At 34.6% G+C, this 27,069-nt stretch overlaps 4 protein-coding genes across 6 annotated transcripts in view; 1 reads left to right on the top strand and 3 right to left on the bottom strand.

Moving 5' to 3' along the window:
• LOC142334575 (NSFL1 cofactor p47-like) overlaps positions 1–27,069 on the bottom strand; it is a 300,271-nt gene that overhangs the window by 248,866 nt on the left and 24,336 nt on the right. The window lies entirely within an intron of this gene.
• LOC142334538 (uncharacterized) overlaps positions 1–27,069 on the bottom strand; it is a 239,738-nt gene that overhangs the window by 188,333 nt on the left and 24,336 nt on the right. The gene's annotated exons all lie outside the window — the stretch shown is intronic.
• On the bottom strand, positions 2,178–26,778 carry LOC142334552 (uncharacterized). 2 transcript variants are annotated; one of them, XM_075382677.1, is made up of 12 exons: positions 26,064–26,776; positions 21,143–21,171; positions 20,359–20,571; positions 16,736–16,883; positions 15,776–16,040; positions 12,934–13,060; positions 12,390–12,538; positions 10,994–11,129; positions 10,429–10,637; positions 3,891–4,594; positions 3,289–3,557; positions 2,178–2,779 (listed from the first exon to the last, which is right to left on the bottom strand). In XM_075382677.1, coding segments are annotated over exons 1-12 (2,694 nt in total). In that variant the 5' UTR covers positions 26,066–26,776; the 3' UTR covers positions 2,178–2,336. The 2 variants fall into 2 exon arrangements, with proteins under 2 accessions (XP_075238792.1, XP_075238800.1); XM_075382685.1 differs by lacking the exon at positions 21,143–21,171 and having other exon boundaries at positions 26,064–26,778.
• LOC142334567 (N-acetyl-D-glucosamine kinase-like) overlaps positions 4,785–27,069 on the top strand; it is a 144,666-nt gene continuing 122,381 nt past the window's right edge. The window contains exon 1 of the mRNA XM_075382698.1: positions 4,785–4,807. The gene's annotated coding sequence lies outside the window, so the exon portion shown is untranslated. The remainder of the gene's footprint in view (positions 4,808–27,069) is intronic.

Genomic DNA, 27,069 nt, shown 5'->3' with positions numbered 1-27,069 from the left:
CATGTTCAGCCGATACTCAAAATTTACACATCAAATTTTTATCCCGCAACGCTCGTGACACTTAAAAGTTGTTGTTACCTACATGAATGTTTTGTTAGCACTTCTCAATATTCTGAACAATGATGTGTATTGAATCATTTGCTGAGGCAAATTTTGTTAAATTAGCTCTCCATTTCCGTTTTACTAACGAGTAAATATTAACTGGAGGGGTGTTTTTGAACCGTTCCTTTACAATATTAGAAATCCTCTTCACGGACGATGCGAAAAGTGATTACATGAGAGCAAAGGAAGAAAACCGTTTTGTTGGTTGCTATTTTTACTTGTCCAGTTGATTTCGAACGAAGCGTGAGGCAATTAATGCTGTCTTGTGTTTTTAAGCAAAATTATTTTGGGTTGACATAATCAATTGTTTTTGGATGACGCAACGATGAAGCAGTCTTCCTTTGTTGCGGTATTGTGTATTGTTTATCCAAAATTTTTGTCACTCAACCAATTAATTCACCTGACTTTAGTAGGTTGCGTTCTCTAGAAAGAATTTTTGGCTGTTAAAAATTTTTTGTGACAAGTTGCAAACCATCAGTAAGTTTTGTTGCCATAAAATTTCGAATCTACACCCCCTCTAAATTAAATTGACACCCCGTGTGTTGTTCGAGAGCAATTCCTCCGATTTTTGAGAATATAATGCGCACACAAAGTTTGAGTTCAAAATGGTGCTGACTTCCATGTCGGCGAAAATTTTTGTATTAAGTTTTCCTGCTTTTGAAGTAGCTTGATTCTTTAATGTGTACTTGATTCTTTGCACTGGTTCTACAAATTGAGGTCATATGTGACAGGCAGTTGTATGTAAGAAGGAATGCGTATTCCTATATTTTACTGCTTTCATCAAATAACGTTTCTTGTTTCGGAAATTTAGCTGCAAATTTGAGGTGTTTGTTAGTATATTATAGTTGATTATTTCTGTTATTTTTGTGTGACAAACTTTTCTGTTATTTTTGGAGTGCGAGTTATGTGTTCACGTGTTCTCAATGGTAGGTGTTTGGAACAAAATAAAAAAAATTTAATGTTTAATAGCCGCAAAGCGATAGCTGAGGCTATTATATGCCTTCATGTTTTTTTTATTTCGTCAAGATTTTTGTTACGACCATATGACGTCACAATCACTTCAATCACTTTTCATTCATGCAATTTCAACCGAATTGCGTTCGTGGCGTCATTTTTCACTCACAGTAGAGAGTGTTTTTTGTTCATTCGCCTGACTTTGTTCACTTCGCTTTTTTTGTTCATTCGCAACTTTTTGGTCGCACGTGTGACTTACCTCACTCTCAAAAATGACGCCTGATTCCGAAAGTGACTTTTCTTTACTTTAATTCAAAAGAGATAAGCTCAAATGAGTGTGTGTCACTCATTGAAGGGTATTTGAGGGGAGCCTGTAGAAACAGCAATAAGTAAAACAGATTAAGTCAAAATATAACATCTGAGCTGTTAATAAAAAGAATTTTTTGGTGTTTCTTTGGCTATCTTTTTGAAACTGCAGAACTAGGAAACTATTGCGGATATTTTCTGGCAATCTGCCAGCTTTGTTTTCATCAGTCGCTAAACAATTGCCTGCCTGCTAATAAGCTGTGAATAATCAGTAGTTTTGTTCATTGACTTAAGAATCCAATAGGAGACTTTCTGCACAGCTCGAAACCTCGAGGCCATTTTTTTTTGCTGACCTGGAATTTAAATGTGAGCGTGACGTTATTTTCTGTTTTCTTCGGCGTTATCGTTCGATTTGAATAATGTCAATCATGCGCAACTTTGAATCACTTAACAGCAGTTTTGCGCTGCATTGCCAAATTCTGGCCGAGTCAGCAATCTATGCCTGAAGCTCAATTGCCTCAACCCTAATCAAATCAAGTTTTGCATAGCTCTCTTTTGATATAGTAAATTTTTCGACTTGTTTGTGTTACTTTTTTGCATTGGTTCTCAATTGCCGCTGTTAACTTCAGATCTAAACTTCAGGTCCATTTCCTGGTAAATGCGAGGCAAACTCCACCTTCGTATTTTATTTTTTAGCGCAGTGTTTTCATTCATCTTGTATTCATCATTTCTTTTCCATTGAACTTTTTCCTGAATAAAGTTGGGGGTAGATTGACCTGTTGGTCATTTTGTGCGGGAAGTTGGAGTAATGTGTACAGGATATGACTGCTGAATTTTCAATACTTAGCTTATGTTGCTAGAATAGAATTTTCATTGGTAAATAAAAATATAAATTATATAAGGGAATTTTAGCACACTTTTTAGGATATCAATAAATCGAAAGCAGCTGGTTTTAGATGAAATTAATTGCGAGGTTAGTTTTTGCATTTATTCACAATGATGGCTTCCGCCACTTCGTAGAAGAATTGTACAATTTCGAAAATAGCTAGTACACTCCAGCCCAGCCAGAGTCCAATATTACCCCCAAAGTCGCTTATGAGATTAACCAATTCATATGCTGGACTTTCTGACATCTTTTCAAAATTCAAAGTTTCGTAGAACACTTCCACGCGCGCAAAATTGCGGCGAAAACTTTGCATGAGTGAAATTGCGCTCAGATTATCTTGTTTGACGACATTGGCCATGTAAGCGAGAACTCGAGCTGATTTCGATTTGAGCATTTTGGAGGCAAAAAATGGGGCATAAGATTCGGAAGGCCAGGGAGATACCGATTGCCGTCTGTTGAAGTCTATTGTTTTGCATCCTTGAGGACATTTTGAGCAGTCCAGTGAGCTATTTTTGAATTTGTCGTAGATATCTGATAACAAAAAAATTATTCGATAGCAGAAATTTCATACCTGAAATATCCCTGGAGCAGTTTGCAATCTTTTCTTCCATTTATTGAAGAGTAATTCGGAATTTTTATATGTTATAACTAAGAATAAAAAAACATTAACGAATAAAAAAGTCTTACGATAATAAGAGGAGGCTTGAGATAATTGTTGAAGATCCTGCAAAAGATCAAGGGGAGGGTAGTCTTTACATTTGAAATCAGTTTCTTCGAAAAACAACCATTACTGGCATCTTCGTGCGGGCTGGATAGTTTGATGAAATAGAGATTAGCGGTCTCAACTTTTGAAAGTTTGGTTTCAAAAGTACGGCCTCACACTTTGAAAGTATGTGAAATTTGCTGTTAATGGAGCAAGTTTGTCTTTAAGTTTCCAATTTTTACTGTTTCTTCATCAACTGTACCTGATTAACTTTTTTCAGTCGAAGATTTGAATCTGATAACGGTTTCCGTTCATTAAGTAGAAAGAAAAAGTTTACCCTCTCTGCAAAGGCTTTGAGTTCTGTTGGTTGGGTCGCAGTAGTATTCAGAAGCACTATTGATCACGGCATTTGTGCTGAATTCAGCCTCGTAGCTATCAGTGCAACCACACTCCAAAGCCATAGCATTCTGTAGACAGTAGAATAGACAAGTCTCTCTGTCGTACTTTGGCCACTTTTTCTTGAAGTCAGAATTGAGACTGAGAAAATCGGGCCAGCCATTTGTGCAGTTTCCGTATTTGCCACCCTTGCGGTTAATTTCTGTGTACCTATGTAAGGAAAGTCTGGTTAATTGTTTTCTTAACTGTTTTAATTGTCAACTGGTGCATTTTTAGATTTGCTTTTGAATTTTGGCATAAATCTCATTATTCGTTGCACGAGAAAATCTCACAGGTAAAGAAACAATTTACCTGTGTGCTCATTTTGCCCAAATTCAACCTAATTCTCGTTTTTTTGCCTGATCTTGATCTATAAATATAGTTGATAATTTTGTGGTAAAAGATTAGAATTTAAATTTTGTGATAAAAGTTGGGCAGTCTTGAAAAAAGATAGAACTGGATTTATCAACAATTGATCAATGTATGAACGATTGTGGATCTTACCTGACAGAGATGAATGTGTTCATACCAGCTCCCACTGCAGAGCTTTGGGCTCTGATGTTGCCGACTATTTCCGGGTCGTAAGCCAGAACCCTTCCTCCAGCATTTTGTCCCAAAATACCAATGTACTCCTCAACGTCAAAAAACAGCGTCAATTTAAGTCCATATTCCTGTCCAGTTTTGCCGCTGGAGCGAATGAAAATGGGCTGTGACAAGTTGCGATCTCGAATTGAGTTGAAACTGAAACAGTTGCCGTAAAATGGGTCTTGGTAAGTCTTGAACCAACTCGAACCGCATTTTTTGCCGTCAAAAGTACACTGAACAATGAAGTCGTCTTTCTGGTATCCGTTATACTTCATTTCATTTTGGGTAAAAATAGCCGCCAATCTGAAATCAGAATAATCTGGTAGGTCCGATTTTTCATACAAAGTGAAATAGTCGTTATCGGATATGTTGAAGAATTGATCAAATTGATTGAAGTTAGAATTTTCTCTCTGATAATCTTCATAAGTCTGATAAGAATCGTAATCTCTATCGTAGTCAGGAAACGAGTTTGAATCTCCACCTGTTGTCCTTCTTGTCCGAAAGTGGAATTTGCTTAAAGTTCCTCGTTTCACTTTCTGCGAAGCTTCGCTTGTATGTATCTCTGATAGGTCAGATTTAGATATAGCGATGTCTCGTTTTTGCCGAGAGAAGCTCGTTATAGCCTAATGAACGGTTTCCTCATCAAGTTACTTGAAATCATTTGTGCATTTTCCACAAAGTTGATTTCAGTACCTACTTAGATACCAAAATTCTTATAGTTTAATGGTTATGATGATTTAATATATCTTAAAATTAAGTCAACGATATACTCAAAAAAGGGCAAGCCAAGAGCCCTCTAATTTTAGCCCAATTGTTGTGATAAACTTATTAAATAGTTTCAGAGATGTCAAATGAAAGCGAAGACACTGAGCTACCCAACTTGCGGTTTCTTGGCCAAATACCTATCAATTCAAAGCATGATGCAAAGAGGGCTAAACCTGATTCCAGCCCTAGTACAGATAGCTTAGATGTTTTCCTGTCAAAAATAGACAAGATCGCATCAGTATTAGCATCCCAACGTGCATTGGGCATATGCGAAACGATCTTATCCCTATAATAAAAAATGAAATTCAAGCTGCCAAACGCTTTTCAAGAGGCCATCGAGGCAATCAAAGAAGACCTAAAGGCAGAAATCATGCAGAAAATTGAAGACTATCTTTTTCACCAAGAAGAACTATGCAGGCTTGTAGCAATGGCTCCAGCTGAAACTGTGGAGAATTATAATAGAAGGGATAATATCAGACTACTTGGTGTAAAAGAAAGTGCCAGACAGAACGATGAAGGGATTCTTGTGGGAGAGAAAGATTCTGAAACGATAGAGAAGGTCATCGATGTTGCGTCATGTATGGGTGTCACTCTCTACGAGAGATATTTCCACTGCTCATAGACTTCCTGGTGGCAAAACAGGAGAGCGTCCTATTATTGTGCGTTTTGCACGAAGAGTCATGAAGACAGAAATGTTGCGGAACAAGAAAACTTGTCATCGAACGTCAGGGTTTTTGAAGACATATCACCAGCACGTGCCGAATTCTTCTCTAAGATCAAAAAGGATCAAAGAATTGAGTCCGTTTGGACGCGAGAAGGCACAATTTTCTATGTTTGGAGAGAAAATGAGAGAGTGTACAAGATAATCGAGCTGTATGAGCTGAATCTGAATTATGACTTCCATGAATTCAGTAAATGCTTCAATCATTCTCGGAGTAATATTTTCCCCCTCCTCACCGTGTACTGAATTCACCTAAAGCAATAGCTTGTTGTTCTTTGCTTTATGTTCTAAGCCTAAATATTCGCTCACTAAAAAAACACTTCGAACATCTGGAAGCACTTGTAAGTAGTCTTGAGTCTTCGCCAGACATCCTTTGTTTAACCGAAGCGTGGCTGATGGAAAATGATAATCCACATTCTTTTCCTGTAAAGGGCTATAAAAGTATAATATCGAAGAATCGTGATTCAAAAGGAGGATGTGTAATGATACAAATTAATGATTAATGCGCGTTCCAAACTGCCTACGAAAACATGCTAGAAGTCATTGGCTGTTAAAAGTGAGACAGGTTATCTTTTTCGTTTAGTAGTAATTTACAATAAACCAAGGGCAAACAATTTGGAGTTTGTAGAACTTTTGGATGAAATGCTGAGCAATTTCATTTCGAATTTTTCTCCAGTTATTTGTGGGGATTTCAATATTGATACCTTAAAGGATAATTTACTCACATAAAATTAAGTAAATACAATCAACTCCAATTGTTTCCGGCTTCTACCGAACGAACCAACTCGAGTCACCGATCGTTCAGTGTCGTGCATTGACCATTTAATTTATCAAAACTTGCTCTCTGATTGCATTATTCTTGAGCATCAAAGTTTTTCTGATCACTATCTTGTGTTGTTCAAATGGAATATTCAAGGAAAAACTGAAACCAATAGTAAGTTTATAAGAGATACTTCTTTTCTCCATCACCGCGATAAGGTTGAGGAATACAATATCGTTTTGAATCACGAATTAACTAATCCGCTCAAAACAACTTACTGCTGTAGAAGCAGGGCTTTCGACGAGTTTCATAAGGTTTTTGTTTCGATTACTGATCGATATGCACCTTTAAAGCAAATTCATCCTAGAAAAAGTTTTCTACCAAAATGGTATGATAACAATCTCGTAAATCTACGTACTCAACGTAATTTGACGCACAAGAAATGGAAAAATATAAATCAAATTTGACTTTGCTAAAGAAATTTAAAGACATTCGGTTACGACTCGAAAAGAGCATGAAGCAAGCAAAAAGCGTATTATAAGAAGCAGTTCAAAAATTGTATCGGAGACTCAAGACAAACATTCAATCTTCTAAATGAGCTCAATGGAAAGACTCTTATCAATACTATGATTCCTAAATTGAAATTCTGTTTTTTGAGTTCTGATTCCAATCCATCCGCTTTTGAAGTTGCGGAAAAATTGAATGAGTTTTTTTTAATGTTGGCAAAAACATACAGCAAAGTATTCCCGCTGAACCAATAATTTATCCTAGAGACATTGAAATGTCATTTAGATTGAGTTCGGTATCCGAATATGAAATAAAAGGAATCATAGAATCTCTTCCGGAGAAAACATCATCGCGTGAAGATGAAATTAATAACATAATTGTGAAAACTGCAGGATCTGTGATCACTTGCTATCTAGCTTCACTAATAAATCAATCCTTCAATGAAGGTTGCTTCTCAAAAGAACTCAGAAAAGCTAAGGTAATTCCTCTATTCAAAGATGGTTCTCGGTTGGGTGAAAATAGTTATAGACCAATATCTTCTAATGGTTTGGAGCAAAATATGAGGGAGCAATGTTCGCCAGAATATGTGAGTACACGGAGAATTTTAATCTACTATATTCTAAGCAATTGGGATTCCGGAAAACCCATTCAACAATTGATGCATTGGCAGAATTAACTGAAAAAATAAGGAGAATTAAAGTAGAAACCGTAAACTTTCTTCTTGAACTGAAGAAGGCTTTTGACACATTTGATCACCAAATTTTACTCTACAAAATGCAACTACATGGTATTCGTCATACTGCCTTAAAATGGTTTAAAAGCGATTTATCTGAAAGATCACAAAAAAATACAAAAATGGGTGTGTCATCAAATTGGTTAAATGTAAACTGTGGCGTTCCTCAGGGATCCATCCTTGGGCCACTCTTATTTTTGATTTACATTAATGATCTGCCAAATGTTTGCTCTCAAAATGATATTTATCTCTTTGCCGACGACACTAATATATGTGGATTGAACTGTTCGAGTGAAGAAATTCAAGCCGACCTTCTAAAGATAACGAAGTGGCTAAATGCAAATAAAGTAAAGCTTAACATCTCAAAAACCTTTCAATTGAATAATAAAACAAGTGCTTCCAGTCATCAGTTTAAAATTGAATATCATTATGTTGTTATGAAAAATGAATGGAAATATCTTGGTATAACAGTTGATTCAAAGTTTTCCTACCGTTCGCACATAAAATTAGTTTTTACAAGACTGAGCGGGCAATGCGGTGTAATCTCGAAGCTAAGGCACTTTGTTCCACGCGTACCAGTTACTTGAAAACTATAAAAGCGTAATGAATCCAGTTATGCAGTACGGCGTACTGGTTTACGGATGCTGCACCTTTTGTTCTTTAGTTGTGTATCAGCTACAGAAAAAATACTTTAATTGAAATACTTAAAATGCATTTAATGATTCAATAGATTGAATCATTAAACGGGCTTCATACAGAAAAGTATTTGAACGATATGTTTCAATTGGAAAGATCAGGTGTGTCCACTAGACGTGCATCTCTTAAGGTTACTTAAAATCCCAAACTCGAAATCAAAATGGAGAGAAACTCCATTTGTCACCGTACCTCTCTTCTTCTCTTCTGTTTAATCTGCTGAAAATGCAAAGTCTTCTCCCAGAAGGGGAGATTAAGGCAAGCATGTGGCAAGTTTCCGGTTTTTACCATCTATTAAGAGATTCTTTCATACTTGCGAACGATGAGCTTGTTCGAAAAATCTTTTGCAAGGATTACAGGTGAACCAAAGCTCATACTAAATCACTTAATATTTTGCTGAATTCTACGCCAAAATTTGGCCGGTGCCTTCCTGGAAGGCACCGCGGGCTCTTTTTTGCACTCAAAAGTTCAAATTTTTCATGTCTAAATATAGTTTTTGACATTTATTCTTTCCGAAACTGACACTATAGAACAAGTAGCAACATGAACTTTTACGGTCAAATGGGGCAATAGAATAAGTACAGTGCTAAGTGTTCGTGGCAGCAGGAGGATGCTAATGTTGGATTCTATGCTTTATTGTGATAAGTTTTTTTCCTAAGAATTTTTTGATGGCAAAAGTATGTTTTCACATTTTTGCTGTCTTTTGAGTTTTTGTCTAATAATTTTATCAGTTTGAAAAATGTAGGGCGCGCCGGAAAGCAGGTCTAACGACCTCCTCGTTGCTTGTCCTTCCCTGGCCTATTTTTCAGGCAATTGATGTTAAAGATGTTAAATTGTTGATAATTTCGTTTGATGATTAATTCCGTTGTCTCAAATAATGGTTGATTGATGTTTAAAATGTGTTTATATAATTTTCGTCGTATTAACTGGGCGAGGATAAATTGACTCTCTCTCTCTCTCTCTAAAGCTGGTGTCACTTTGCTTTGTACCGTAAAGTCATAAAGCAATTTAGCACAACTAATTTTAAAAAATGCATTTACAAAAGGCGGTTAAATTCGTCATTAATGAGGCGAAAGAAAAATTGACATAGTTTACCCGTCTAAGCGCCCGCTGGCGCAGCTTGAATTAACTTTTTATGTTTCAATGGATACTTCTTTAACGGCAGAATTGTTATCGACCTAAACTGGGGACAAAACGTTGATGAGTTTTCGATTCCCGGGAACTTAGTACGATGGACTCTGATAGACTAATCTATCAGAGTCCATCGTACTAAGTTCCCGGGAATCGAAAACTCATCAACGTTTTGTCCCCATTTTCTTCGGTTTGCTGCTTTTACTTTTTGCAGCAAATCGAATTATACCAGCAGCCCGCGAACGGCGTTTTTCGAATTAGAATACGACATGGACATCAATTGCTGCTGACGTATATGAAATCAAATGTGCTCCATATTAAATTTCACTGCTCTCTAATTTTTTAGCGGCAATTTAATGCAAGTTATTGGAAAGTAGAGTTTATCTTGATTTCTTAAGCTGTATGAGTTGAATGTTAAAGCAGATACGATAACAGTTTTTGTTCAGAGCAGTACTGATTATATGCAATTTCATCAGTTCAAATATTTGACCGACAATTATTTCTCGAGTCAATAGTTTGTCAATAGTTTGGCGTTTGCATTGTTTTCAGATATCGTTCTTTTATTTTTTGGGTTCTGTTTCGTTGATGATCATCATTGCATAATGAGCCAGACTGTTGATCAGTGGCATGTATATGCCGTGAAGGAATTTGTTTGAGCAGAGTTTAACGCTTTCCAAATATGTCAATGTTTAGTTTCAAAATTTAACGCGACTGATTTTTTCAGTACATGTGAGCCTGCATGATTTCAGCTACAATCAGACTGTACTTTAACTCTTTATTGAGACAATGTCACGTGCGTGCGAAAGAAATGCTAAGTCTCCCGTCGTATTTTATTCCTATGGGCTAAAAGTATTAGTTGTTCAAGAGCTAAAAAGACGTAAATAATTAAAGGGCGAGTGGATTTTGCTAGAAGATTGTTAGGTTCTTACCATTTGTGCCCCCATTTTGGAGGGTACTCGTTAGTAGCAGCCTTCACGCTCCCGTGTCTTAACAAATATTCATTTTTTGAATACTTTGCTGTGCTATGAGACATTTTTTTATAGGTCAAGAACGGAGAATATTGTTAAGATTTTGAATATTGGGTTTAAAATGGAGTGAGTATTGGAATATTGGGTGAAACATTTAATGAAAGGAAACCGATCCTAGCCTGATATCCCAATTGGAATCCCTCAAAGTTGTTCAATTCATCCGATACGAACCGAATGAGCATAACACTACCAGTAGAAATGTAATTTGTAGTTGATGGGTTCGAAAATCCACATATTCGTTTGCGTCCGTCAATTTTGATAACCGTTGCGTTGACAAATTCTCCATCGTAAAGTTCAACGTAATCATTGCAGTCACCAGGCTCGCCTTGGCAAGCAATTGAAAAAGTAATTAAGGAACAATGTCGAATTAGATTGTTCCTTTGTGCCTTGGTTTGTAATTTTTAATTTTTGTGCCTTGATTTGCAATTGATAATACCACCTCTTTTCAACCCATAAAAATTATGATTAGTTAAGAACGCATTAACCATTTTTGCCCCTTGAGTTCTTAAAAATGAAGAATAGCTGTTCTATTTGTTTTTTGTTTATACATTGATCAACATTGTGATCAGGACTGTAGTAATTTGTGAGACAGCAATTTCTATTCTTCGCTTAAACAAAATTATCAATTGTGGCCTCCTTAATTTAAGTTTTGTTTTTAAATGTATGCCAATTGCTGCATTCCTTCAGTGCTGAGTTCTTTGAATGTCAAGCTGACTTGATCACCGTTGCCGGTTGCGTCTATGATCCAGACACAGTCTGTGTTAGATGCATAGTGGTTTGGCCAATTTTGAGAGGTCACATCTTGTTCAGTTGTCGTTGCCTGAAAGAAATCAAATCAACTGTTTTTATTGCCTTTCGTTACCAGGCTGATCTTTTCGTAAGTTTGCGAATCTTTTGCTCAATTATGACTTGGCTTGACTCAAGTGTATTTTCATATCAAATCAGAGTTTTTTGGGATTAAATATTCTTAAGAACGTACTTTTTGTGCAATTTGAAAGAATTTAGCCAACTAGTTTTGTTAGCAAAATTAAGCGATCAAATGAAAAAATTACCTAGTAAAGTACCCGTTTTAGAAGAAGTTTTTCAGTAACATTCCGATTTACGTTTTCCTTGAGTTTTACGTGAGTCGAATGAAAATCAATATAATTTTAATTTGTCTACGTTCTTAAAAAATGACAAAAGTACTTACGGACAAAATCCAGACAGAAGTTTGCCTGTTTTCCTTGAAAGCAGTTAGTGAAATCTGTTTACCTTGATCATAAATCTTTTAAATTTCGCAAAAACTTGAACAAAATATTTAGTTATAATCAAGTTGTACTGATTTCACGTGGATCTTAATTTCTTGCTCTTTTAGGAAATTGGCCAACTTCTATCTGAATTTTCTCCATAAGTACTTCTATCTGGATTTTCAAGAGTTCAATGAAGATTGAAAAGAGAAGAATTCTGAAATTTAAGAAGAACAAGACTGATGTTATAGAGAGCGATTGAGAAGAATGAAGAATTCTTCAACAAAACAAACACTTCCTTATTTGAACTTTTAATGAGCAAAAACTTTTGATTCCGAATCAAAGTTTGATAACAAAGATTTGTATTAATCCATTATATATTTTAAAAAAATAAGTACTTTCGTCATTTTTCTTGAATATGGACCAATTAAAGTTATTTTAACGACTAAGCATATGTACTGTGAGTTGAAAATATTTTCGTGCATGTTTTCATCTTTCTCGGAGTGAGTTGCAATTACTCCGGAAGGTTCTTCATTTTGTAACATTGATCTGAAAACTCATGTTTTCCCCTTTCCGTCTTTTTGCTTTGAATTGTGGCATTTGTATGATGCTTTGATGACGATTTTTGTATGAAGGCAAACGTTTCTGCAATAGCTTACAGAGCAGCGTGAGATGATAACTCTTTATGCGGTGGGGAAATTATGCGCACGGAAGGAATCATTCACAAATTTTCTTTTTATTATTGACCATTACTACGAACTATTTCTTCATTAGGTGAAGAAATCTTATTAATATTGTTCTTCTGTTCAATTTGGTTTTGATACCAAGCAAGAGAGATAATGCACTAAACGTGCCACTAGTGTTGTGGAGCATGAGCTCTCGGGGCATCCGATTTCTAGACTCTCATCGTATCCTTTGTCTACTGTACACTCTGAATCCCCGTCACACTTCTCAGCACAGTACTCCTCCTCTGGGCACTGGATGTAGGGCCAGTTGCAAATTCCTGCAAAATACAACAGAATATTTCGGATCTTTTTGTTTCTCCCCTAGATTTGTCTATGGCTCTAGTCGCAATTACCAGTGAGGTGTTTTTTAACATAATTGTTTTTGCAAATAATAAAATTGAGTATTATCAAATAACTGAAAATTTAAAAGTTATCAATTTACTGACTTACCTTGCTACTCCTCAAATCAAAATTGAACACAAATTTTGTTGTCTTTTTCTCAATGTAAATCAATTAACATTAAAAATGAATGGTTATGGTTTGAAAGTACAATTAGTCAACTAGCGGCCTCTCAACTGTCAAAGCAGGCTAAATGCACAGTCTCTTTCCTGATCAAAATTTTGCGTTATTGGTCGGTTACTTTTGATTGCAGACGTACGGAAATAATATTAACCTTGTTCTTCGGTTCTGTTAGCTTCCCTTTCCTCCTGTATTTCAGCGCAATTGTAGGGTAACTCTTCATCACTGTTATCACCACAGTTGTCAATGTCATTACAGATCCATTCTTCAGGAATACAAACCTAAAAAATTTGATAGGTTTAGCCAATACATGCTACAAAAGTTAGTTAATTTTTGGAATTCAGAAAGTGTTCAAGCCGCGGGGCATCTGATTATTATGACAGAGTTCGTAGCAACCATTTTAAGCAAAAGTTAAATAGTTCCCCTAATCATTTTCATGGGTTAGTTCAGATTTCTCTAATAATTGCAGACAGTTTTTTAATTAACGTTTTTTTGGCTGTCCAAGTGGTTTTCCCCTCTCGTTGATTTGAAAAATGGTGCTCGTCACATTTAAGATACTTTCACTTGTTGGTTCTTCAAAATGTGATTGTTTTCAGACGATATATATTTAATTCTTAGATTTCAAGAGTACTTTGTCAAACATAGAGGTTGCAGTGACCGATTGAAGTTTGTTTTTCCTAGGAGGAAAAAAATATCCGGCAGCTTTAATTGATATAGGTTTGTCTTTTTGCAATTTCTCTTTGATGTTCTGTCTTTCTCAGCTACGATAATAGAAAGCAAACGCTTATTTTTTAATTGATCTTGCAATTAGTTGCTCTCAAGACTGGCTGGTATCTCAATTTTTCCAGTTCGGCTGGTGTTTTTCCTCTGACCACTTCAACTCTTTGGCGCCTGAATCTTTACGTTTTGCTTGATTGAAATTGATCTTTCGGAATTTTAATTGACTGAAGGAAATACGCGGCAGTTCACTGCTAATAGTAATATTGAGAGCAAAATTAGTACAAGTTATAAGCGAGCCCATCAACAGCGAAGCACGCAGCAAAGAACCAGCCGTCACTTGTTTTTTGAGCTCAATTCATCAAATGTCTGGGTTTTGTCACTTTTTTCGCAGAACGCGTCTTATTAGAGTAGGCTGTGACGTTGATTTTACTTTTTGGGTGTTTTTATAATTTTTAACATGTAATATAAGTATTTATTGTGATTTTTTATTTTTTCCTTGTTCATCAGAATAATCGACAATTTTTGCTTCTAGGGTAGTTAGAAAGATTTATACGCAAATCAACATTGTTTTTATTTTTTTTTCTTTGAATTTAGTCAAAGCTGCTAAGTACTAGATTAATTTAAAATAAATTGCTTTTGAATCGCTTTTGTTTGCATTTCATACACGCTTTTTCTGTTTATGCGCAATTTACATATACATTTTAACAAAGACTCTATCTGATCGTAGAAGTAGTAGATACGTTATTCTGATTTTTACGAGACTTTTTTTACTTCTGGTGCTCGTTGAGGAGGTCAATTGTTCTTGCTGCTACCTTGACTTCAAGTAGACCGCATGGAGAGTTGGTTATGCATAGGAGTTATCTTTTTTTTATGATTGACTGGCTTAGAATTTAATATGTAAGATAATGGGTAGTTTTGACTTAGTGCATATATAATATTTCTTATTTCTTGGCATATAAAGTTGGTGCCAATTGAGTAATACTTATTTTAATTTTTTCTACAATAGGATTTGAATCTTTTTTACATTTGATTGATAGCGAATTCCGTTCATTCTCTACGGACTATGGTTATAAAAATAGAGTCAATAAGTACCAAAAATTTCTTTTTTGATGGTGCACAAAAGTCTTGTATATATTTGTCGTTTCCAAGCCTTAGCAGTTCTATATAAAAAAAATTGCCGAGACATTTGTTGAAGCGGTGTTCAGAGTTTGTATCTGTGTCTGAAGAATTACAATACGCATGATGATCCCCCAGATTGCGATTAAATGAGATACTAACCGATCACTATCAAGTTTCCCATTTCTAAGATAGCAAGGATCGTTTCTAACGATTTAACCAGTCTGCTTGCGGCCCTCAAAATGTACGTTTTGGTACTTAGAGATCCATTATTTTAGTCATGATATATTGCCGGCACCTGTAGACGATTGGACGGAATTGTTTCCGGTTGTCTTAAAAATTTGTGCCATAAAACTATGAAAGATAATCGCAGAAATAGTAAAAACGTGCATTTTTCTTTGTTTGCTTACATTAGAAGCAAATTTAAATTACCGTATATGTCTTAACTTTAAAAGTTCGATGCATCATTATTTTGTAAATGCAGATTGTGCATAATAAGTGCCGGCTACAACATGTATAATTGGGGGTGGGTATCAATGCGCGTCAGGGTATGTATAGCCAACAAGATAAGCGCTCTTCTTACCAAATTGTCTATTTTCAGAAAAAAGCATAATTATCAGGATGTGATTTTTTTTAATTTTTCGGCCTCATTTACTGACCCCAATGGACACATAGTCTAGTGACCTGAGAAATGATCAAAACAATAACCCAGTGGCAACTGATTGGTAATCAAACGGTTGAACGTTTGAACTTACAGAAAATAAGGATCTTTTCAACTATTATCCCCCTTTGCAGGGGGGGGGGGGCTATTCTTGATTAGAATTCAAGCAAGCAATTTATTAACCGATCCAAGACTACTATTAACTTTCCACGTATGCGCATACCATATGAAACTCAAATGAACAAAATACGTCATGCTATGACAATTAGCCGAATTGGAATCCAAAGCGAAAAGAATTTCCGACTGGCGGGTCTGTGGGCGCGCTTAGCCGCGATAACCGACACGCGATTTCCGGATTACATCCCCCCGGGCATGAAAGGCATGGCCGCGATTACTGATCTGCAATTAACTCAAACCGGCTATCTAAACTGTAGGCCAAGTAATATTGTAGTAGAGAAGGGGGCAAAACAGAATAGATCAGATATTCAAGAGAACATACCTTAGTGTTGTTACAAGTATCATAACCATCAGCACAGTCGGGAAAGTCCAAACTGCTGTCTGAGTTTTCTGCCACCGAGTACACATAACTCAATACATAGTCATCGAGCAGCACTAAGTCGTTGAATTTGTTGATTCTTTCAATCAGAGATCTTCTAAGAGGGTTCTCGTTACAAACTGTCACAGCTGGGAATTTCAGTGATTGTGCCGTTTGAATTTCGATACTGATATCAACGTTGTATTTCAGATAGTTTTTCACCAAAATGCTGAAACGGAAAACAATGAGGATTTTAATTTTTAATTGTTTCATTTGAAGTGCGTGTCAAGATCAATTTAGGAAGCCCCCAAAGCCATCTGTTTTTCCATAGAAGTGTAAAAGAATAGAATTTTCGAATAATGCTTTTTTGAAATGGTGGTTTTGTTTATTTTCTTATATTTTAAATTAAATTTCTTCAAATTCAAGGAACTATTTCTACCCTTTCTAGGATTTTGATGTAGTTTATACTAATTTGTTACATTAAATTTCGAAAAATTGATTGCTGCTCTTGTTTTACTCTCTTATAGTTTGATATAGGTAGTCGAATGAACTTTACTTAAGTTCATTCGACTACCTATATCAAACTGTAAGAGAGTAAAACGATAGCAGCAATCAATTTTTCGATATTTAATGTAACAAATTAGTATTAACTACATCAAAATCCTAGAAAGGGAAGAAATAGTTCTTTGAACTTGAAGACATTCAATTTCCTCAGCATAATACTGGCCAAAATTGTACTTTCCACAGTAGCATTCGCCTCTGTTCAACTTATGTAAAAAATATATATAGAACCTATCTATTATTGATTGAGGGTCGATTTTGGCACCAATGTTACAGAATTATATTGTTACATTTTAACGTTAAAATTAAGTATTGCTACTCTTCTCGTTTTGCTCTGTTGTTTGATAGTCAGAACTAACTAACCTGAACTGATATAAAAAGAGTCCTGCGAGTCCTAGGTATGCCAGAATCCAAATCATCTGAAGAACTCGATGCTCCATGGCTGTCTGAGGCATCGTGGCTCCTTGCAGCCTCACAGCCGAATCCTTTATTGAAGGCGTTATTTCCCCACCTAAACCACTTGACGCATAATTTCATAATTTTTTGTTACTAAAGGTTGCAAAGTGTGTACTAAGAGTAAGAGTGATATATTGGCATTTTCTTTGACCTTTTCAATTGAACCTTTTCAATTGAACTTTTCAATTTGAAATGAAAAATGTCCGCGAGTATGAAAACGTTAAATTCTGTTGTTAACATTACCCGGAGCAAATAAGATTACTACTACTCAATGCAATGACTTTTTTTTGCAATTTTCTAGCATTCTGTTATCTGATTTTACATCTAACTGTGTTATTTCCAAGTGATTACGAGGAACAATTGATTTGGGAAGTTGAATTTTGCTTCAATCAAAAGAAGTGTTACAGTTGATTTGATCTAAGACTAAAGCATTAAGTAGTAACTGTGAAACTTCAAAACACACACATTTCTCTCATGTATACGAAATTTGGGTTCTACTTCTTTTCACCCCGATTCATTTAACCCCGCATATTTTAACACCACATCATTTAACCCCTCTATCATTTCACCCCCTATCATTTAACCCCTATATCATTTCCACCAATTAGCAGTCGGCATTAAAGGCATGTTTTGTCATAATTAAGTGGATAAATTAATCCCACGTTCGGTTGTGATAGTTTCATATCAAGTCTCACGGGCCGCTGAGGCATGGCCATGGTCTGCGAGGCATGTCCAAATGATTATATTGCTATAATTTAATAATCCTTACTTTATAGAAAGATTAAAATCGGGGTGAAATGATAGAGGGGTTAAAAGACAGAGGGGTTAAATGATACAGGGGTGAATAAATCGGGGTTAAATGGATAGGAGTGAAAAAGCGGGACACCGAAATTTTTACTATCGTACGTTTCGGTAGAATTTTCTGAAATCAGCATTTAAGAAATAAAATTTTGGAAATCACTTTCAAGAAATGACGTTTATGAAAGTTTTCTGAAGCAAATTTTCGCTCAACTGATGATCAGGACTTTGCGAAGTCTGTCGGAACAAATGTTTAACGAGACGAAACGTTTTCATTTCTATGACTGAAATTACTTTTTATTTCAATCAGTCGTGTCTGCAAAATCAGTCACGAAAAATGTTATCGAAGCATTAAATGTATCAACTGGGACAATTTGGGTAAAAAAAGACTAAAAAATTGTAATAGATGTTGATTTTTTTACACTAAAAATGTTTGCGAATTGTTTACTGGAAGTCCTGATCATCAGCTGGTGTAAAACTCTATTTTTTGTGTTGAGCAGGCATTAGGTTTTGAAGACGGCGAAATATTAAGTGAAAAATCTTAGACTTAGTGACTCCTTGACTAAATTCTTTCAAAAAGTTTTATTTGTTTCCTTTCAATTTCTTTCAGGAACCTGTGGCTAAAAATCAGAATCAGGGTCATAGTCTAAAAAATGAGTCAACCTTCCAAAACCTTGGAATAACTGGAAAACATGAAAATGGTTGTTTTTTACTCTTTGAAAGTGTTAGACCTCAGAAATCTTTCTTTCTTCAGTACTCTACTTTAAATATCTGTTCATTCCTTATAAGGTAGAAATTGGCTGATTTAGTTTTCTTGTCAATTAAGTAAACCAAATTGCATGAGCCTATAACAAGCAAAATTTCAAAAAAATATGATAACTCCCAAATGAGGAAAAATGATTCGCATTTCTGTATATTTGGTTTGACGTTGATTGACGAAAATTCCATTGTTTATTAAATACAAGTTGATTAAAACACAAATAGAGACCAAAGTGTTGTTTGGAATAGATCGTTTGAAAAGACTGTATTTTCCAACAAAAAGTTTTAGAGCGCATTTTTAATTTCCAAAAGTGTTTAGATAAAAAAGTTTAGTTAAGCGTATATTTTTCCTAATTGAACAGTTTCAGTAATAATGAAAAATTGTAGACAGAAATAAAGAGCAACCCTTTATCAAATATTCCTTAACAAAGGGCTTTCATCACAAGTTGCAACAACTGAAACTAACATGAACTGAAAAATAGTCTGCAATTTGAAACAAAATATTGACAAGCTGTGCGAAATAGGGTGTAGGGTGTAAATGATATTAGGCGAAAACTCGATTAGGCGAAAGGCTTTTTGTAGCCATTAGGCGAAAATTTTGAAATATAGTTTAATGGAAATTAGGCGAATACCAATTGATACGTTTAAAGCAGGTGCTGCAATATCCGTTAGCTAATATAATGTAATTAAGTGACTATAGACTTAGCGGAAAAATAGTATTGAAAGTAATCAATAATGGATTTAGTTTTCGAATTTTGATTGTTTTCAAGATGTAGTTTAGAGCATTTTTCGTGCGTTTTTCAACCAGTATTTCTAAATTGTTTATATTAAAGCTATTTATAGGTTTTTTAAACATTTCTTCCCTTTTTTTTACTTTTTTAAAAACACGATCATTGGCCGCGATGACATTGAGTAGTACAGTAAAAGAGATGCAAAACATTAAAAACAATTATACATTTTGCATATAATTTCAACAACTCTTTGGTCTGTAAAGTTGACTGCTAGGGACACTTGACAACTTTATAACATCAAGTGGATTTTGAAGTACCTCTTTCAAGTGTTTTAATTGCTGTTCGCCTAGTTTCCACAAAACTTTAGTTCAGGATTTTTGCCTATTGGCTGCCAAAATACCTTTCTCCTACTAATTGAATTTTCGCCTAATATACCCCCCCCCCCGTGCGAAATGCATAAAATCTGGAACAAATTTTCTAAAGAAAAAATTTATGGTGAGCTAATGTTTTCACCAGATGTTGTTTTAAGTGTCGAGGCTGTTGGGATAGACCTTCAAAAATTTCAAAATCAGATTCACTTTGTATATAATCCCAGAACGTTATTTAATTTTTTTGCTAATGATATTTAAAATTTTTGTGGATAAATTGGACTGAATATTTTTCTACTTGCATTCAATTTTACTTGATAAATTTGTGCAAAAATGTATCAAAATGTTTTATATAAATATAAGATTCTTGTGCATTCAGAAAGTTGAAACATCTGAACTTAGTTGTGCTTACTAAATGACCATCTTCGTGCAAAAAACGCTTCAATTCCTCATTTTTGCTGCTCAGCAACTTGGTAGGATAAATTCTAAATGCCATCAGTTGCTGTGTTTTTTTAACTTTAAGCCTGCTGACGATGTTGTAAACCCTCTGCTTAACTATTTAACTTTTATTTTGGGAGCAAATTGTGCAATTTTTTGGAAGATTTGTTGGCAGAAAATAAGTTATTACGATTTCCATGGCATATCCAAAATATCACTTATCTTTTTGTTTATTTTTTTAATGTAAAACCTGATTTTGACAAAAATCTTGGTTGGGGAACTGATGTTTGAGATCAGTTCTAAGTTTAGTTGATTCTCAGAAAGTTTTATTACGATCAGGCATGTACCCACAAATCACCATGGTACCCACGCAATTGAGTCTTTGCCTTTTGTTTTTCCCTGTTGTTAGGATTATGAGAACTGAATGAAATCGTACCTTTATTGCCATCTGAATCGTCTTGGTCCGACTTGATTCGGGTTGAATGTTCTTTGTTGATTTGTCGCAATGCATCCGGGTCTACCTGTTTGGGCAGAATAGTGCTGGGTGTGGGAGGGTAGGGCTTGTTTGAGTAAAGGGAGTTCTGGCTGATTGGGGGCAGGGGCCTGGGCCGATTCTGGACATCTTCCGGGTCATTTTCACTTTCCATATCTTTTACTTTGGATCTGTTCTCTTTCGCCCGCAAAAATTTTTTATTCAATAATGTGAACAAACTAATGGGAGCTTTTTAAACTTTAATGATGGTTTGTATAGCCTTAGTAAGAGGTGTGGATAGCAATTGAAACTTGCATAAAGCATAAAATGGTGTAAAGTGTCAGTTATACCTTGTCGAAGGAAGTGAACAATTCCGTCAATTGCTAAACTGAGTATTTAACTGCTCTTAGAGATATCTGAACTGTTTCCTTTTCAGCTGCACAAAATGACCGTCTTTATTTGATCGTCTGCGTCCTTATTTAATTGATTGCTACACAGACACTCTTAAAACCAAATAATTGACAATGATAATGACTATTTCTACTTAATCAGAGACCTTATAATAATGGAACTAATTTACTCACTTCATTGGGTGCAAAAGTTATTGATTTTTCAATACGGTTATATAGATTTTAGTTATGAGTTGCAGCACCTCTAGCACTGCGTGACAGGCTATACATTCCATCAATGTTAAAGATAATTTCTCAAATATAAGTTGCGCAAATCGGCGAAGAAAACAGATCCGCGCCTTTCTGTCGTAATGCAGTAAGTTTGATCCTGTCGAGTGAATGTTATTCCGATCCATCTTATGGGGCTGGCTGCATACTCAAGAAATGTTTTCTTACTACATGCTCAAAGCAAGTTAATAGTTTGTTTTCTTAGTCATAGCGGGTTGCAAAAGTGTTTGAGATTACTCAATTTTTAATTTTTTACTGACTCAGCGAAATTAGCTAAGTTGGCAAAAGGTAATTGAAATTTAAAGGGCAATTCAATTTTCTGCAAATTTACTCATAGAAGCATAGATTTTAAATTTTTCGAATCAAAATGAATCAAGTTTTGATCTGTTGTGGATTAGTTTTCAGCTTTTTTTGCCTCTGTGAACATTGTGGAATCTTTTTTATCCATTTTGAGCGCGAGCTGCTCTGTTATTTTTCTCGATTGATTTTATTATTATTATTATTATTATTATTATTATTATTATTATTATTATTATTATTATTATTATTATTATTATTATTATTATTATTATTATCATTATTATTAGGCTTGTCTTTTATATCTGAGAACAATAATGAGCTCTGCGCTTCTTAGGAGCTCCTGACTCGTCTCATCCGAGGCTCTAGGACACTAAGGTGGCAGAAAGTTGTTGAAACTTCAATAAGAGTGGCTGTCTAAGAAGGGAGGCTGTAAGCCGAATTCATATTCATTTGCTTTTTAGCGAGCAATTCTTCCGGCATTATTTGGTTTATTATTTTGTTTTCATTTTTGCTCTCAATTTTCCGTTTTTCATTATTGTTCATTTCTCTTCATGTTATTTTATTTTACTGATAAATGTTTAAGATACAAAATCTTTCTGTAGTAGAGGCGCACCAAGGCCCTGTCTATTTTCTCGCAGCGTTGAGGAGGTGTTTTTAATTTACTTCTATTTCTTTTATATCCTCTACTCGCTAACGTTGACCATATATTAAAAGCGATATGAATTTCGGCTCAAACTTTTTCTCATAAGAGTTGGCGTTCCAAATGATTTATTTAAATATTAGCTTACTAGAGCAGACTCTTTCAATATCTATTTTTGGAATAATATATACAGTATTTTTCGTGGAAAGTTCAAATTTGAATTGGTTTTCAAATTCATCCAAAAATCACCGAAATCTTTTTGAAATCTTATTAAATATTTATGATCGTTATAGTGATCCGAAATATAAAATCGTTGTATGATTTTCAGAAATCTGTTGCCTAAAGTTGGAATGCGAGATGCTCCACAAAAAGTTTGATAAAAAGATAACATTTGCCATGTATATGGCGGAAATTTTTCACTTGGTGTCAACAGACAACTGTATTTTTTGCCTTTTTTGTTTTACTTCTAATAATCGCCGTGTTCTTCAACTTAGAAGATGAGTGTTCGTCGAAAGAGTTTTTTTAAATCGTTCAAAACAATAAAAGCCGTTCAACGAAGAACTCCTGACTTGAATTTTGCCATGCTAATTGACGACACTTAGCTGAATTTTTAAAAACTGTGGTCAACGTCTCGACAGATCAGAAAAAAACGTTCAAAATTGTTTTTAGCAAAAATTTTACAGCTTCAAAGGTGACACATTTTAGCATTATTTTAACTAAAAACAGTATAACTATACAACGAGAACTAAATTTTTTGGAATTGATAATCTGAGAAAAGAGATCTGAGAATTCCCATAGGCGTGGAGAGCGTACACACTTCAATGTTAGAAAAACACAAGACTTAGCCCAAAAATACAGTAGAAAATTTACAATTTTACAATCATATAGCAAGTACAAAATCAGAAGCAAAATCTTTATAGGCTAACTCAGCAGGAAAAGCTCTTATAATCTCAAATAAAACTAAATTTTAAGTAAAGAAAAATTTAATTGACTGGAATCCGGGTCAGGAAAGTTATTCGGAAACGTGAGAAAAAAAATGTTTTACTCTTGAGAAAAGAAAATCTTTGTTGAGCTGGCTGAAAAAGCAGGTGAAAATAGGTGTTTTCGGAAACTATGCCAGAATTTCTAATTGATTAAGGAGTCGTCGAAACAATTATAAAGCGAAGTGACAACGTAAAAGCTGATGCGCTTCTGATTTATTACTTACCAAATATTCATCAGCATGATAAATGAAATCTTATTAAATGTTTACGATCGTTGTAACGATCCGAAATATGAAATCGTTATGATTTTCAGAAATCTGTTGACTAAAGTTGGAATGCGATATGCTCCCCAAAAAGCTTGATAAAAAGATAACATTTGCCATGTATATGGCGGAAATTTTTCACCTGGTGTCAACAGACAACTGTATTTTTTGCCTTTTTTGTTTTAATTCTAATAATTGCCGTGTTCTTCAACTTAGAAGATGAGTGTTCGTCGAAAGAGTTTTTTTAAATCGTTCAAAACAATATAAGCCGTTCAACGAAGAACTCCTGACTTGAATTTTGCCATGCTAATTGACGACACTTAGCTGAATTTTTAAAATCTGTGGTCAACGTCTCGACAGATCAGAAAAAAACGTTCAAAATTGTTTTCAGCAAAAATTTTACAGCTTCAAAGGTGACACATTTTAGCAATATTTTAACTAAAAACAGTATAACTATACAACGAGAACTAAATTTTTTGGAATTGATAATCTGAGAAAAGAGATCTGAGAATTCCCACAGGCGTGGATAGCGTACACACTTCAATGTTAGAAAAACACAAGACTTAGCCCAAAAATACAGTAGAAAATTTACAATTTTACAATCATATAGCAAGTACAAAATCAGAAGCAAAATCTTTATATGCTAACTCAGCAGGAAAAGCTCTTATAAACTCAATTAAAACTAAATTTTAAGTAAAGAAAAATTTAATTGACTGGAATCCGGGTAAGGAAAGTTTTTCGGAAACGTGAGAACAAAAATGGTTTACTCTTAAAAAAACACTGAATTTCCAAATGAGTACAAATAGGTCAAGGAGCCTAAAATTAACACAAATGGCAGTGTTAAGACATAACATAAATTATAAGTAACAGATAAAAGATTTTCTTCTCTAGGTAGAAGAAACAAATTCTAAGCTCACATGTGAGAATACAAACTCAAAAATGAAGCGTTAGTTAATTTTAAAAGCTTTCCAAGAAAAATTGCCGACAATGTTTCCCATTGGGTCCTTCTGAAATTGTTGGAAAAAGTTTTTAAAAACTTTTTTAACCCGCCTGTTTGACTCAATCCCTTTTAAGCTTTTTCAAGACAATTTTTAAATGATAAGCCTCTTCGGATGATACTTTTGTCCAGCCATGATGTTTTTGACCTCTCCAAGAAAAATAGTTTTCGTTCTGGAATGTCTGTAAAACTTATAGGTTGGCAAGCTAAGTCCGGTTATTCTCCGGAAGGCAGGCTTCTTAAATGTCAAGAGTTGATTGACATACAGTGCTGTTCTGTGTTCAAGCAATTGTTTAATTGGCAGTATATATTTATCTAGTTTGATACTAAGTGATGAACTGTTAAATCGTTGAAAATAACAAGCTTTAACTTCTCAAGCTTTAACTTCTCCTATTAGGCATATTGATTTATTTTCAGTGGAAGCCTTATCAATGCATAAAGCCAATTCATCCAAAAACTGTGAACAAAATTGCTTATTTGGATTGTAAGAAATATTAATCAAGATACTTTTGTGAGAGGATAATTTGCATTCAACCCATAGACTTTCAAAAGTTTTGGACATGTTGCTAAGGTCATTCCTGATTTTCGAATTGCAAAATTTTGGTTCTAATAATAACAATCCTCCTCCTTTTTTATCCTGTCGATCACATCTGTGGATATCAAACTGATAGGGATTAGGGTTATGAAAACTATTACTATCAGTACTGGTCAACCAGGTTTCTGTTAAACCATAAATACAATTTGGACCAATGTCATTGAGTAAACTTTTCAACTGTAGATGTTTTCTCTGGATACTTTGACAGTTAGCATGCACAATTTTCAGTTGCATGGGCCATTTTTTACATTTTGTGTGTATACTGCTTAAGGTTTCCAAAGGCCCCGGGTTTCTTTCAATATCCCCGTGAATTAACATAAGTAAATGAACATATAGAAGGAAAAAGAGCCCAGATGAGGAAAAACATACGATGCCGAAAACTTTCAGCAGGTCAATTTTTATCGAACACAAATCAAGTTTTTTCAATTTAGAATTGTAATTGAGGCTCAGTGGCGTGGGAAAGTTTAAAACCACTGTTTGCCTCGTCAAAAAATAATAACATAAATTTACAGAATTACAGCTTTCAACATTATACTCAGTTATTGATGTCAAACCGCTCGTGCCCAATGAATCAAACAAACTATCGAAATGTTTCTTGAGAAAAGAAAAATTTTTGATGAGCTGGCTGAAAAAGCAGGTGAAAATAGGTGTTTTTCGTATCAATGCCAGAATTTCTAAATGATTAAGGAATCGTCGAAATAATTAGAAAGCGAAGTGACAACGTAAAAGCTGAGGCGCTTCTGATTTATTACTTACCAAATCTTCATCAGCATGATAAATGAATGTCAATCCATATTGTACAAAAAATTGGAGGTTATCCGACCTTTTTCATATCAAAAATTTGGAAAAAAATCCATAACGAATTAAATAGTTTTGCACACTTAAGTAATTTTACATAGTAAGTAATTTCGAAAGAAGTTCCGTTGCAATACTAGAGTCGCAACAAGTATTGAAAATATACTTTGATTGAGTCAAATGAAGTTGTATTCTTTTTACAAATTGCTTATGCTTTCCAATTTTTCTGGGATTTTTGATAGAAATGTTTTTGAATCTTTTTAAATTTTTTGAGCCGAATATTGCTATTAAGATTTGAAGATTTCTCACTTTCGTTTAGAGTTATTTGGGAACCTTAAACATTCAAATTTTGACTGCAAAATAATCCGTTTGTATAAACTGATAGATTAGAGGGATCAGAACATTATATGCACACGTACATAACCGATCCTGCGTGTAATATATCAACTAGTCGGTGCTGGGCTGGTCTTCTGTTAAAATGACCTTCTGACAGTGATAGATAAAGATAATCATAATCAAAAGTTAGAGGTAATTCGAACGTGTAACGATATATAATTGAAAATTTAAACGACAAATTCTTGGCTGGGTGTCAGAGTCGAGGGTAACTGATGATTAGCAGACTGTAATGGTGTCTCTATTTTGTTTTTTTTTCAGGTCTGTAGATTGACCATTCTGTTTTGAACGTTGTCTTGTAGTACTCCGATCACAATTATAATACATTCTGGTTCGCAATGTCCAACAAAATGTTTGTATGATTCTTGCGTTTTTTGTTTGAAGCTGTAATTGTTCATTTTAAATTTGTATACGTGTTTTCTTCGTATATATTTTTGGTTATTTTATGTAAAAACTTGAATTTTATGCATGAAAGACGTGCAACGTAAATAGAATGTAATATAACAAACAGACCACACAATCAACGTTTAGTTTGTGGTGTTATTGGACAACCTCGTTGATCATTGTCACACTTTAGTCTTTGCGATAAAATTAAACAAATTTGAACGTTACACGGTTTACAAAAATTAATTATATATTGTTTGGCAACTAATACTAATTTTGAGACAAACAAACATGTATAGTAGCAACAGTTCAATGGATGCGGTTCTTAATTTTAAGAACAGTTGTTTAGCAAATTTTTCACAAAAGGTTTAACATTAAACAAGGAAAAAAATAAGGAAAGCAAAATTTAAAAGTGAACTCGAAAGTCTTAGAGAACGCTACTAGTTCAAAATTTCTACGGTACTACTCGTTGATAAATTATGCATAACTCAGCTCATGCAACGGAAGAATGTTTTGTGTGGCTCTTGATTAAAAGAACGTCTTGATTATATGCTTGCATACTTTTTGACTAAACGAAAATATTTCATCAGATATGTCCAAATAAATTGCACTAGTCACTGCGTGTGTTGATTTAGACATAAGGCAAAA

Source organism: Convolutriloba macropyga, chromosome 1 (genome assembly GCF_964194025.1).
Source record: "Convolutriloba macropyga chromosome 1, txConMacr16.3, whole genome shotgun sequence".
In the NCBI taxonomy this organism is placed as follows: Eukaryota; Metazoa; Xenacoelomorpha; order Acoela; family Convolutidae; genus Convolutriloba; species Convolutriloba macropyga.
The sequence above is the reverse complement of the archived record's forward strand: the minus strand, read 5'-3'. Positions and strand labels throughout refer to the sequence as shown.